The following is a 14,432-nucleotide window of genomic DNA, read 5'->3' as shown; positions in this document are numbered from 1 at the left end:
CAGCGCCAAACTGAATATGCTTTTATTTCCTCCAGATGACAGAAATGTGACCAATTTAAAGCATCATCTCTCTAATGCATACTACACATACAAATGAAGTTTAATTCTGTTTTAAAGAATGCTGTTACGTATTAGAAAAAGGTTACATATTTAAAAAAAAAGAAAATCAAAGAAAGTAACTACAGGATTATAACAGTTTGAAGTAATTTAAAACAGTACCTTCAAAGGTAAAGTTGCTGAGTTCTTTTTAAAAGCTTGGCATATTAATCTTAATTTATTTATGCTTAGCTTTTTGGTATTCTAATATTTAATTCTCTTAAGAGGAATAGTTTTGAAAATTTGGGTTACAAAAAAAAAATAGCTTCTAATGTACTGATCATCCTTAAGGAATCCTCATTTTTCCACACACAATTACATAAAAATATGTATTTAATTCCACACAGAGCACACTAACTACAACAAACCCCATACCAAATTAACACTTCACAGTATTTCCTAAACCTCTTACTGGTCCTGCTAGCCCACCATTTTTAGGTATCACATTTTATCATTTAGCATCTGTGGTGATGACTGATGAGCAGGATAGCAGTCACCATCTGTAAAAAGGGAAGCTTACCAGGCTAAATTCTGAAATGAAGAGCTCTGGGAACCGAGAGACAGAAGAAATCCTGCTTCATAACTGACAAGCACTAAAAGAAGGTGTCTTGTTCCCTTCTTCTTTAACTATTACTACATTTTAGAACTGGTTAACCATTTCATTAACATTGATTTTTTGTCCTTTTTCAATTGACGTCTTCTGGTTACAGACTTCTATACTAGTGAATGAATTGCTAATTTGCAGTGAAATAGCTATCTGCTTATAGATCACAGAAAAAAGAAAATCTTGGGAACACATACCTGTCAACAGACAAAGCTAACAAATTTAATCTAACACAGAGAAGATAGGCTTTTTTAACTTTGTTTTCAACTGTCATTATTAGACTGAAGTTCATAAAAGCTCCTTTGATTGAGTAGCTCATTAAAATGGCTTCCTATAACAGTACTTTTTGTATGAAAATTCTTTTGTGTCTAATATATTCAGCAATTAATTCCACTTTGACAGATTTCCATTTAAACCTCATCTTACATCAACATTTGTATCAATGCAAGCAAAAACTGAAGATTTCTTATGCCTAGTTTTATGTGAACTGAAACATGGGAATGCTAATTTTATTTAATGCAAGGAAAAAACAAAACAAAAACAGAATTGTATTTTGAGTATTTTTAAGTGCCAGAAAGAGACACGTAATTCTAACTGTCATACCATTAAAACAGCATAGTTGCTGAGGGAGTAGCACTGAATGGTAGTAATGTTTTCATCGGACAGAAGAATGCGACAACCATCAGATTTCCATCCCCCTTGTCCGTTCAGTAGATCAAAGTCCCACTGAGCTGCAACAGCATCTGCTCCATGCGCAATGCGCCGCAGTGTCACATTTATAGGAACGTGGTGACTGGCTAGGTTTAAACCATCTGTTACAAAAGAAATGTATTTGCACGTGAATTTGTCAACACATAACACATGAGATGCTAAAAAACTTTTATAAGATCTACGCTAGCTGAAACAAAGAGGTCAAAAATGCTTTCTGCTTTTTAAAGATTATAAAAAAGTAATAATAAAAACAAACCTATCTTGGTAAGAATAACTGGTGTTACAACTGTACGACGTTTCCCATCGTCAGCCAGATTTGTGGAATTTCCTGTTGCTGGAAAAAGCTTTCCATTGCGAAATGCAATAAGCTGAAGCTTGTAGACAGATTCATCTGCTGGTCTGATTTCTCTTTTTTGCTTTTGGGTGAAGAGGGAAGCTGGCAACTGGATAGAAGCCTCTACAACTGTGTTCTAAAAATAAACAGATTTTTAAAGTTTTAAGGGAAAGTGAAATTCTTTACAGAGATTAAATTAGCAAATCCTCCAACTGCATTTAGCAGACTATGTGTTGTGACAAACCTATCTGACAGTATCTCCAAGTAATCCATGATAAAATAGTTGAATCAGGTTACTGAAGTCTGAGTACTTTTTTAGAAAGAAAAAAAATTAAAAAAATAAGATTCTGCAGTTACTTTTCTTGTTACAGAAAATAAAGTTGCAGTTAATATCAGTAAAGTATTACCAGAGTTTTCCAGATTAAACTCCTGGCAACTAGAAGCAGCAACCAAAGAGAAATGCTGTAATTGTGCATTAGTAGCTTTCAAAATGAATTGCTGTGTACAAACGTGTTTTGACAACTTGTACATAAATTATACTTAGGTAGAGGAGCATGCATGTGATTTCACAGAATTACATAAATATAATTTCAAATATACACCCTACAGTGACATTCAAGTGAATTAAGTGATAAAAGCAAGCTAGTATGTTAGGGAATGTAATTGAAAAATTACTTGTACACAATATGAGGAAGTGTTTCCATTCTATACACAGCCACAAATACATACACGCATGTGTGTGTGTATATGCACACACACACATTCAAATAAAACTAACCTTTCAGGTTCATTTTCTACTTCATACTTAATTACAGCATCACTCTGAGCAGAATACTTCAGATACTTAAGGAGACTGGTAATATTTCATTTAATATGTAATGACGGTGAATACACAGCAAAATAAAGCCAAATATTATTATGACCTAGGGAGCATTTCGATTTCCATACTTATGAAATGGTCTGAAAGCACCTTTCAACTTAGTAAGTTTTAATAAAGGAAGCCACACCTACTCATTAGAAATCGTGTCTATTAAAAAACATTCTATAATGAAGCTTTATTATCCTTTGTCACTTTAATTATCTCTTGTCACAGTCATTCTGCATTACGTAGGAATGCTACTTTAACATTAGAAATTAGTAATATAAGCTAGCTTTCTAAATGACTCATATATAAGATATTTTTACAAAGTCAGTAGGGAAACAATGAGTATACAACCTTTAAAGCCAGACTTGACAGTGTATTTGAAACGTTGCACTTAAAGCTTAATTGTTTATCTAGATTTCCATCTGGATCTCTTCTCCCATAATCACTGAGCCCTGTACGATCTGATGTAGCCACTTTCTGAAATACAGTGCATGTCATCCCAGTGAAACCAGCAGCCTTTATTACATAAGCCTCAAGAGCAATATTTGGAGAATACTGTAATGACAAAAATCGAACATTAAATAATTTTGCACATCACAGGAAGAAGAAGAAGAATAATCTTAAAAGGGATTCTTTGCCTCAGCAGAATAAAAAAAACCCACAAAACAAAAACCACACAGAAAACTGTTTATCTGGCAGAGATAAATCTCTTCAGAGTACTTCTCTTCTCCCTACAGAAATAGTAGGCATCTCAGACAATGCCAACATGTATTAAGAAAATAAAAAGCTATTGAAACTCAAGAGGCAGCAAAATGTCTTCTGAATAAATAAATTTATACTTACAGTAGAATAAACTTGAGCTCCATTTGCAAGCCGATACATAGCAATTTTCTGTAGACACTGTACAATTCTAGTGCAAGCCTTGGCTTCCCTTTGTGCCATCCACAAAACACGTTCATCAGCTAACATAATGTTACTTGCTATGTCCACCATCACATCACCAAGCTAGCAGAGAAGAGAAATAAGACTACTTTATATCTCCGAAAGCATTCATCAGGTAGGATCATTATCAGAAAATACAAAGCGACTTGTCAGCACAAAAAGCAAAAGGAAATTGGTTGTTCCTGTTTCAATCACCCACTTGTCACATTGAGATATTGCAAGTCTTTTGACTCAAGCATTTACCTTCTTTCAAGAAAAATTTTATGCCAATGTAATTTGTCTGTTTACATTATACTTAGAAAACAAAACCATGAGAAATACAGGTATTTCATTAAAACCAAAGAGTGTAATGCTCCACGTTCTACTGTAATGATTATTTAAAAGGACTACTTATAACCTACTTTAGACACTATAGTTACTGAAATAAAATTAAATAAAAAATAAACTATAAATCAACAATAAAACAGGTTGCATGTATGGGGGAAGATAAGAAGAAAAGAGCAATACAGGCAAAGATTAGGATGCAATCCTTCTGCTTCTCTTCCTTTTGCTATGTCTGCCTTTTCTTTTACTGCTTCCTTACTTGCCTTCATTTTTGCATGACCTGTTTTAGATCACAGGTTATACATGAGACAGCAAATATCCGTAAGTATCACAGCTGCTTTCAAACCACCAATTACATTGTTATAAGTTTATGCTCACAGTCCCTACCCTGTCTTCTGTATGACAGACAAATACAAACTGTAAAGGGAATTAATTTATTTAGGCTGCAACTCCACCAGAATTAATGAGCACCTACATTGACAACATTGACCTTCACTGGATTTTCATAACATTTAAGAAACAGTGACGAATGTTGGACCAAAAGAGAAGGTGCATGTATTTTCTAGTTGAATTGACTGAAATGCAATTCGCAGTGACTAAATTTAGGGACTGGGATTTTCTGCTTAAGAGAAACAGGGTGGGGTGTGGCAGACATCTCCTTTGCCATCCAGACTTACCAATTTCTTTTCAGAATATTACTAGTAAGGACAGAATACAGTAGTTTGTTGTTCTTTTTACATCTTTAAAAATAAAGGCAAGAACTAAATATAAAAATATTTACTGTCTTAGGAACTGCCTCTTGTAAGGACAGAAACTACAGTCAGTAAACATTCTCAACAGCTAACAGAGCCTCAAACAGCATTTGCAGGTTGTAGCCCTTTAAATTCTCAAGAACAAATCAAAGTTAAATTAATTGAAGATGCTTATTATGACATTACTACTCGAAAAATAGTAACACATTTTACACATCAACTTTACAAAAACTATTGTATTAAGATCCTGAAGTCACAGGATTCAAGTTGGTTTGAACTGTTAAAAAAAATAAATTACACATTCTTTCCCCAGCTTATCAAGGTATACGTAAGTTTTTTTGCCAACTCTTTTCTAACTTAAGACAATCTAAGACTTTTCTGAACATTTGTCTTCAGTTTGCTGCTTCTGCCATGAAAAAGCTATTATATAAAGCTTTTTATAATTTACAGTATTTATCTTAAAAGAATGAGCACTGTAACACAAACTAAAGAACAGTAACATGGTACAAGTGAATGCAATAACAATACCCTAATAACAGCTAAGTCTTATTATAGATACTAAAAACTATTACATGAAATTGCACTCATGTTCCTTGAATATACCAGCAAAGCAAAGGTTGACTTCAAATCAAACCAGTTAAGACCAAAACTACCTAAGAATTTAACTTAGATTTTTTTTTTTATATCATCTATATACCTTCAGACATGGCAATGTAATGCCAGATTGTGTCACTCTACAGACAATAAATCACAGCCGAGAAAAGAACATCCTTATCATGTAACAAATCATGCAGCAATCTAAAACATGTTTCTATTTTCAACTCGGCACAAAACCAGCCATTTAACGAACTACTTGTATAATTCCAAAATACACCAAAAAGTCCAAGCTCTGATGGTAAAAAGGAAGTTTGGCCTGAAAATTCTCCAAGGAATTCTGCAAAGAATTCGGAATCAGCATTTAAGGTTTGCTGTGGGTAGACAGGAAAAATTTGGTTGGGTTTTGTTGGGTTTTTTTTGGTTGGTTGTTTTGTTTTTTTTTTTGCACAAGTTTAGAATTGAAGTATTGTGGTCTCCAACTTCCCAACATGCACTGTACAGTGAGATCAATATAACCTCTGTTCAGCAGTGAAACAGAGAGTTCCTACCCACAAGTGGGACTATTTGACCACTTGCATTTTTCTCCCCAACAGTGAGCGTTCTCTAAGATTTTATTTTAACGTTTTATATCCTGCAAGACAGAGGAATACTGAAAACCTTAGAGATACAGCTCAATACTGAATAAAGACAGCCTACCGTGGTGGGAGGGGAGAACATAAGTCTTGTTTTATTCATTATTGAGAGGATCTCTGAGGCTTTCATTACTTGTATTTTTATTAGATAAGAACACACCAATGAAAACCTGTGTGACCCACTCCATATTAAATAAAAACAGACTTACTGTACCTATCTCCCTGCTCCAGTGCTGACCAGAGGTGTTACTCACATTACAGGTCCAGTGAATGCTGGATCATCTCACCGCGAGTGCGAAGTCTGTGACCATGGGTCAGCAACTTCAGGGACCTACTAAACAAACAAAAACATGGAATAGAATCTGATAATCCACTAACTCAGTGCCTGCATCTAATGTTGAAGAAGGTTTCACTGCTCAGAATACTTAAGGACAAACACTTTGATTATCTTTAAAGTGATGGCAAATTATCCAGTTACCTCTTTATATTTTTCAGCAAATCTTCCAAATTTCTCTATCATTTCAGCCACAAAAATAACATCCATCTTATCAGAAAAGTTTGCTGCTTCAACAGTGTAAGCCAAGAGCTGTCTTGCTGTTGCCACTGCATTAGTAAGGTTGAGCGGCATCTACGTAGAGAACAAACATAATCATTTTGAAGAAGTGAAAATTAAGCGCAAGATAGAGGCAACAATTCAGTAATTAATAAGTATTTTCCCTGAAGAGTACAGCAATTTCCACAGGGATCACAGTGCTTTAAGTAGCCAGGGACTACCACCTTACCTGTTTGCAAAAATAATTCCTATAAGCCAGGGAACCAGCACTTGTACCGGCACCCAGAAATTCGGTTTTGTTCTCTGTCCTAGTAGGGAGAAGGAATGTTGCACTGGGAAAAGGAGTGGGGGGAAGCAATTACTGTAAAGTACTTATTTTCCTTTTCACCCAAGCCTAGGCAAGACAACACAAAGCTCCTAAACTACAGCATCTTACAGCAACAGAAGCCAAAAGACATTCAAACACACCACTGCTGTAGCGTTCACTCTTGATTCTGTAATTACAGAAAGCATCTGGGACACACACAAAACCACCCCAAACAAGATAGTCTCTATGACAAAGCTCATGATTTCATTCCCGAAACAAGCACCATGCTGGAAAATTCTTCACTGAATAGTGTACAACATCAACATGCCTGAGCTAGCAGGGACCAAAAATGGGATATTCACATAGCACGGTGGAAAGCTGCGCGAATCTTATCAGCTCATGTTCAGATGCTGTTTATCCATGATAATCCAAAACAGAGTTGTTCCATCTCTCTGTTTACTGGTGTACAGATATCTGGTCTGTCCTACTGGATTTGTAATGTGCCACAAAAGCACAATGATGTATTTGTTCCTGCTGGTCTTGGCACTTGTATGTACATTTGAATGCAATTAATGGAACACTAATCTTTTTTTCCAAAGCACTGAAAATCAGGCATATAAAGAGTAAATAAAATTCAAAGTCATAACACACACTTTCAACAAAGTAAACTTTCAAATTCAGATATTATGCATAATTTCTTTGAACATTTTCTTTAAACATGAATTTTTTTCACTTACAACTTTATATGTATGATACACAAACAAGAACAGTGAAATATAAATGTTCTTGTTTAAGTGCTACAAAGGTTTCACTCCATTTTAGACCTAGACCTCTACTTAATTTAAATTGCTTAGCAGAGTTCTGATTTTCAGAACAGCTCAACTACCTTTGTGTTCAAAGGCTCTAAAGGCGATTGTAGTATAATTACATTTATTATTAGTCTCAAAGAGACAATAAATTTCTCTGCAGAATACTGCTAAAAATTCTAGACCTACTACATGTAAAAAAAGGAAGGGTCTAATGAGTAAAAACAACTAAAACAAAAACATGCCACTTCTTCCTTCAAAATAAAAATTAAACCTACATTTCAGTGTAGCACCACTGTGAGCATGTATTTTTAATGAGATAATAGGAAGTTACCTACTTCACACATGGAAATTATACTTCAGCTTTTTCTGAAGATACTGATCTGACCCTCACATTTTAAACTTTTTAACACAAAGTTGGCAACATTCTTCCACAACCTGAAAAATGTTGGCTAAGCAAAAGCAGTTAGGCCAGGCTGAAGTAATCCAGGCTCTTCGGCAGTTTCATCTCCACAGTACAGTACATAGAGTACTGTACACAGCCAGGAGTACTTATAGACCCTGCTGGAAAATGTGAATTCCCAGGTGAGGAAAAAGCTAAACAGCAGCATCAAAGCTCTCAATAAGCGAACACTTAACTCTTGCAGTGTCCTACAAAGGGATTCCTGGCATCATCTCCCACCTGCTAATCAGTCATTTAGCACTACCACCCTCCATTTCAGCCCTCAAGTATATTTCTTGTTACCAAGCCAGGGCATGCACCTCTAGTGCTAGGAATGTAAAGCAGCACAGCGCAGTTATGTCAATGCCTAAGTTTATCTTAGACCAAAGCAGTTAGTCCTTTTCCTTTCTCCCTCTCCCACACTTTCAATCTTTCTTACACCACTGCTCATTGGTTCTCAGGGAAGCAGAGCATGAAGATAAAAAGCTATGCCTGCATTAGTAACTGAACACAGAGGAATCAAGTCAGCAACGACCTGTCTACACAATACACAGTTCAATGCTTTTGCCTCAAACTAGATAGAGCCCAAGTCACTAGATGTCAAGACCTCACTACACGTATAAATTGGAGACATCCAAAGGGCAAATATCAGTTCAGATCCAGACTGTCCCAGTCAGGGGCTATGGTGCTTCTGATACAGTGTGAAGTTTTCTCTAGAAGCATGTGAGCTCACACCCTGAACACATGCAGTAATCCTACCCAGAGACCAGACAAGCACCAGAGCTTATGTTAAACATGGGCAGCGCTACCAACATCATCAACTCAAGTGGCATAGCTGTATTAGTAAAAAACAAACCAAACAAACCAAACCCAAAAAACCACAAGACTCACCATACCAAAAGCTATTCTCACATCTCTGTAGTTTCACCAGCTGCACTGATGCTAGTGATCTAATAGTATGCAGTCGAAACCATCAAGCTTAAACCAGAGGCTCAAAGCTTTGTGGACTATTATACAATACAGCACCTATACTTACAAGGCTGGACACATCATTGTAGAACAGCGTTTGTGAAAGTGTGAGTTAACTAGACATAAGCCTCAAAATGAATTTGGGGATGAGAATTTTTGCTTCATAGCTACACTTAAAATCTAGAATACCCTCTTGTATCCTGGTGAGTACTACCAGATTACCTAGTTAATACTCACTACTTTCACTAGTTAACTCTCACTGCTCACACTATTAGAAGTTTACAGCAACAAAGGCAGAGTTTGACTACTCTGTTGTTATAATGGAAATAGCTATTCTCCCTTACAACTTCAGCCTGCAATATTTCTTTAAAGCATGTGGCGAGGACAGGTCATCCAGTTGACAAAACCAATCATGAGAAGTACCATCCTCCTATGCTTTACACAAATACACCAAAGAATAAAATTTTCCTTGCACTTGCAATCTGGTGGCACTCAAAACAGGTATTAAACCAAGCTCTTAACATAACTCTACAAATTCTAGTGTTGTATTCAGAGGCATGTGTTCTTCAGAATTCATCTACACCATTAGCATTACCCGCTTAAAAGAAAACCCTCAGAGAAACAGACTTTTGAGGTTTTATTTTCATTAAAGAATTTGATTTTCTAGAAATGCAAAAAATTACCTGATTGAACATATAAAGAACTCTAGTCACATCATTTGCATACTGGCACCTGGAGTAGTCCTCTTCGGCCCAGTACCCTCCCCTGTCGCATCTGCGCCAGGCTCTTCTCTCATCTTGTGAGTTGCCAGGATATATCCCACTGCCAGCAGAATACCGTGTACACAGCAGGTATGCTGTGATGCCTGCCAATGTTCTAGGCCACCTGGGGAGGCAAAGGCAAAAAAAAAATTAGACAAATTTACATGACAAGTAAATAAAAGGATTAAGCACTACAACGTGAAATAAAGAAAATAATGAGACACTCAAAACTAAGCATCTCTGAAGTATTTAAAGGGCCACCTTGGCTCATGTTCAGTATTTTCAAGCTGTTCATATTTGTGTACTATTAACAAAATGAGTTTTAATGCTAGCACGCTTTTTTTTAATTCTTTCATGAGGTTGCAGGTGGAGAGGTGCTTATAAAAATTACTAAAAAATAGTTCACTTTTTTATAAGAAGCCTTGCCTACTTCACGAAAAATTCCATATTAACACTATAAAACCAGTTAAACACATAGTAAAAGCCCTGCAAGCTTTCTACTTGTCTTGTTCACATGTATCAATGTAACTTTCAAACGGCTGCATTCATATCAAAACTAAACTGCAGATATGAACAGAAGATTACATTTACAGTATTTATGAGTAGCAGTAGTACAATCACTTTGATCAATTTTGCAACCAAACATGATACTAAATAGTAATCAATGGGAAAAGAAAGTGATCATAATGTTAAGAGTAGAAGAGAATTCCTTTCACTTGAGGCATATGCAACTAAGCACTTTTCAAGAAAACTTCTAAGTCTCTCAACTTTCTCCTCTGTAATTTTACTGCATATTTTATCTGTAAAAACATATGCAGAGATAAAAATGAATTGAAGAATAAATACAGAAAATTAAATTGCAATACAGCTTTAGTGCACTGATAATTCATTACATCAGAACCAGTTCAAAAGAAACTTAAGAACAGAAGGGAACCACGCCTGAATTAAGCTCCAGTGCTGGAACAGAGAAGGACAGGGACAAGAAATGCCATTCTACACGGAATGCCAGCCACTCTCCACTGTTAACATATGGATAAGTAGTATTTTATCATTCAGTAGGCTAATACTAAAAGTTTAAAAGCAAAAAGCATACATACCTAAATTGCAGAATGCTAAGTATCTCAAATCCAACAACCCAGTATACAAGGTTTAACTAAAACTGAGAGCAAAACAGAGCTTCATTTGATCATACCAGGCTTTCTATACCTTAATTAAGTCAAGCTCCTTGAACAGTCTTAAGAGCTAACATACTTTTTCCCAGTTTTAAGCCTTTCAAAGGGCTTTGCACAAAGCAGTTGTCCCCAAAACTTGAAATGGTCAAACAAAAAACTCCATTAGATTGCATTGCTTTTATATCTGGACTGCATTTCAGTAAGTGGCCATGTAATCACTACTGTCATATAAGTTAAGATATGCTCAAAACATATCTATATTTGAGAGAAAAAGAGAGAAACGAAAATATCTGTGTTTTCAGAAGGATGGAGTAACCTTGAAGAATGTTCCATCTCAGGAAATTAAAATCTAAGTAATATTGCCAAAACAGAAACGGAACAAGTCAGCTCCATTTTCCACACGGCCACATGGCCTTAGAACAATTTAAACTCTGTGGTACTGACAGATGTTGTACGACACAGCCTCCAAGACAAATATTTTCAAGAAAAACAGCACTCGCTATTCACACCTAATGCTAAAATACTAGAAAACTAACAAACAGAGTGGAAAACCAGGACTTAAATGAAAAACACATTTTTCAAGAGAGTTTTAATTACTGTATTTTTAAACAAGTATAATTTCTATATATGTATCTTCTGGAACGTTGGTAGCCATCGAATGGAAAAAGTGACAGTTTCAGTGTTGAACAGTACTTCAAAGTTTATCAGATTATCACAATACTATTTGCCTTCTCTCCCTGTTCTTCCTACCACTTTCCCTATTTTTTAATCCACCTCTTCCCCTTCTGTTATTGTCCTTTTATTCCTACTGCATTTACTTTTCACTTATCTCTCTACACAGCATTTTATCTTTTACCATGATCGTCTCAAAAGAATACTAGCAATGCCAAAGTCTGTACCACATCTATAAAATATACCTACAGAAAGATTTTACTAATAAAACTAATATATTATTTGTCTAATGTTTTTTAAAGCTTCCCACTAAACCAGATATAAAAGGTGGAAAAATTAAAACTCCCACTTTCTGCCATAATCTAACATCACAAAAACAAGAGAAGTGCTTTGTGGGGAAGTGTCCTTTACCCTCTTTCGTCTCCCATTCGCAATACCCTTTGTGCAGGTACAAGTTTCTTTGCAGCCCAGGGGTGAATGAGATGGGAGAACCAACTCCAGCTGCAACTGCATTCACACTTCCCTTATTCTTTATTTTTGCTAAGTGAATGCTAACCTGGGTCATTCCCAGCCATGAATTGTTTCCTCCCAATACTTGCATGAGATGAGCTGATGAGGAACTCTCCACTTTCCATGAAGCCAGAGAGGACATCCCTCCAGCAGGGCTCAAAAGGTGACTAACAACACGAAATTCTCATCATTCAAATAAAGTCTATGTAAGTTTGGCTGCATTCTTAATTTCGTTCGAGCTTAAGCTAGAGTATCTTTCACAGCTTATGTAACTGCTAGCAGAAGTGCAAATCTGGACTGTATTAACACTCTTATTTCATCGCTGTTTATAATTAGGTGCTCAAAATTTATCACCTGTACATGAGAGTAGACAGCTGTGCAGAAAAAGATGGTTCATTTACATTTAAGTACTGTAATTTCATTTCAGGGAAAAAAAAAAACCAAGACAATCCAGACCATAAGATTATAAAAGAATCCTTTTCTTTATGCATATTAATTCTGTTTTGAAAACATTCATTTATTTAAATCAATAATACTTCCAGTAACAATGAGTTTTTATATCATCATTTCATTAGCTTACAGGTAGTCTAATTTTTTTTTCTTATTATACCTTAGTAATTTTCTAAATTCATCATGACAATTACAGTTTCAGGATTAATTACGTCCAGTGAGTAACAGTTTTCAAAAGGATTATTCTTAAATTTAAGAAAAAATTTTATCAACTACCAGCATAAAATTATTCTAAACACAACAGTTGAAGGATTTACTGAAGTAGAAACATTAGGTTACATTTTAACATGCAAGCTGTATTTTCAATTTAATCATGGACTGCAATATCAGGGATATTATGTGAGTAAGACTTAAAAGAATATTTATTTAAAAAAAAATTGGTTCCATAATGAAGACAGTTTTTACCTAATCTTTATAAATTCATGCTAAGCTACTATTACTGCCAAAGACACTGAAGACAAACATCCACCTTTGCCACACTTTGCTATCCCATCTCTGAAGGGATAAAAATCTAGATGTCAGTTTTGAAACAGCTTCCAAGCTAAAATGACTAACCAGTTCCAACTAAAAAGCTATAAAATCAAATTCACCTAGGATCATTTACAGCCATCTGCTCAGAACCATTTTCTCACTAGTCAACGCCTTATTTCCATATGGTCTCAAAGGTGAAAAATTACTCTTTATTATTACACTACCTAAACTACAAATGGAAGTCTGTTACAGTAAGCCCAGACACAGTGAAATTTTTGATACGCTGAACATTTCCTGAAATCTTATTTCTTTCTACTGAATTCCAGAGGGGGTAAATCCTATTACACTGAACAGTCACTGAACAGCATAGGTTAATTTAATGGAAAACACTTTGAAATAAGCCTTTACCATCTGTTTTCACCTCTAATGGCAAATTAAAGAAGAGCGATTCACACTTGTATCATAAAGAAAAAAAAAATGCATAAGTGATTTAAATAGATGTGTTCTTTGATGAATACAGTATGCATCTGTTTGACTTTCTTCACCTTTTATCTTAAGCAGGAAGTTCTCATTTTCTAAGATATTGCTCATCCCTGCAATTGAAACCACCACAGTGTAAAAAGAGGATATGCATGAAGTTTTTTATATAAATAATTCCTTACAATGTGAAAGAGAAGTTCTTCCGTAGCTCCAAATTGCCTCTGTGCAGCAGGTTATCTTAACACTACTTCCCTTACTAATAGTTCCTTATACTCAGCTACCCTTCTCAAATTGTCCAACAGATAAACATACAAAAGATGAACTCAGAACAAACGCTCTCACTCAGGACTTTACCTGAATTCTTGCTACAACTGGAGAAGGCCTTCTGCACTTAAAAGCTTGTCTTTTCTCCCCCAAACACTATGTCCCAGCAACATGCTTTAACTCACTTTTAATTTCTTCAGATAAAAGATTTATGGTCTTACACTAGCTGTACAGACATAAGGCAACTTTAAATAACTCTAATGTACACAGGGAAAGAAAGAAAAGTTTGTAACTGTGAACAAAAGATCAAGCAGAAGATCAACATAGTCAAGCAGCATAAAGAAAGTGGAAATAAGTAAGTGTGTAAAAGCAGTCATTACAACATTAAGAAATCCTACAGACCACAGCGAAAACATATGCCATAACATACACTAATTCTCAGTAGGAGCTACTGCAGGGAGGTACAACACAGAGTAGTTATAAAGGGAATTACCTTACAGATAGAGAATCTATACAGAAGCTATCTGTTACAGCTGGCACCTCCAGGAGTAACGTGTTGTTAGAGTGACCAGCAGCAGAAAGATCAGAAAAGGGAAAACAGGTGAAGAGGTAAGAACAAAAGATAAAATACTCTGCAAGACCCAACAAAATGGAACAG

General features: G+C 35.5%; 1 protein-coding gene across 1 annotated transcript; it reads right to left on the bottom strand.

Moving 5' to 3' along the window:
* Positions 1–1,303: 1,303 nt before the first annotated feature.
* Positions 1,304–9,819, bottom strand: LOC104404029 (probable G-protein coupled receptor 125; the record flags this gene model as incomplete). Its single annotated transcript, XM_010012369.1, has 6 exons — positions 1,304–1,512; positions 1,668–1,881; positions 2,962–3,165; positions 3,454–3,615; positions 6,336–6,485; positions 9,618–9,819. Coding segments are annotated over 6 exons (1,141 nt in total), but the record flags the coding sequence as incomplete, so codon positions are not given.
* Positions 9,820–14,432: the final 4,613 nt, after the last annotated feature.

Source organism: Nestor notabilis, unplaced genomic scaffold (assembly GCF_000696875.1).
Source record: "Nestor notabilis isolate BGI_N333 unplaced genomic scaffold, ASM69687v1 scaffold19610, whole genome shotgun sequence".
Classification (NCBI taxonomy): domain Eukaryota; kingdom Metazoa; phylum Chordata; class Aves; order Psittaciformes; family Psittacidae; genus Nestor; species Nestor notabilis.
This window is presented reverse-complemented; position numbering and strand designations above follow the sequence as displayed.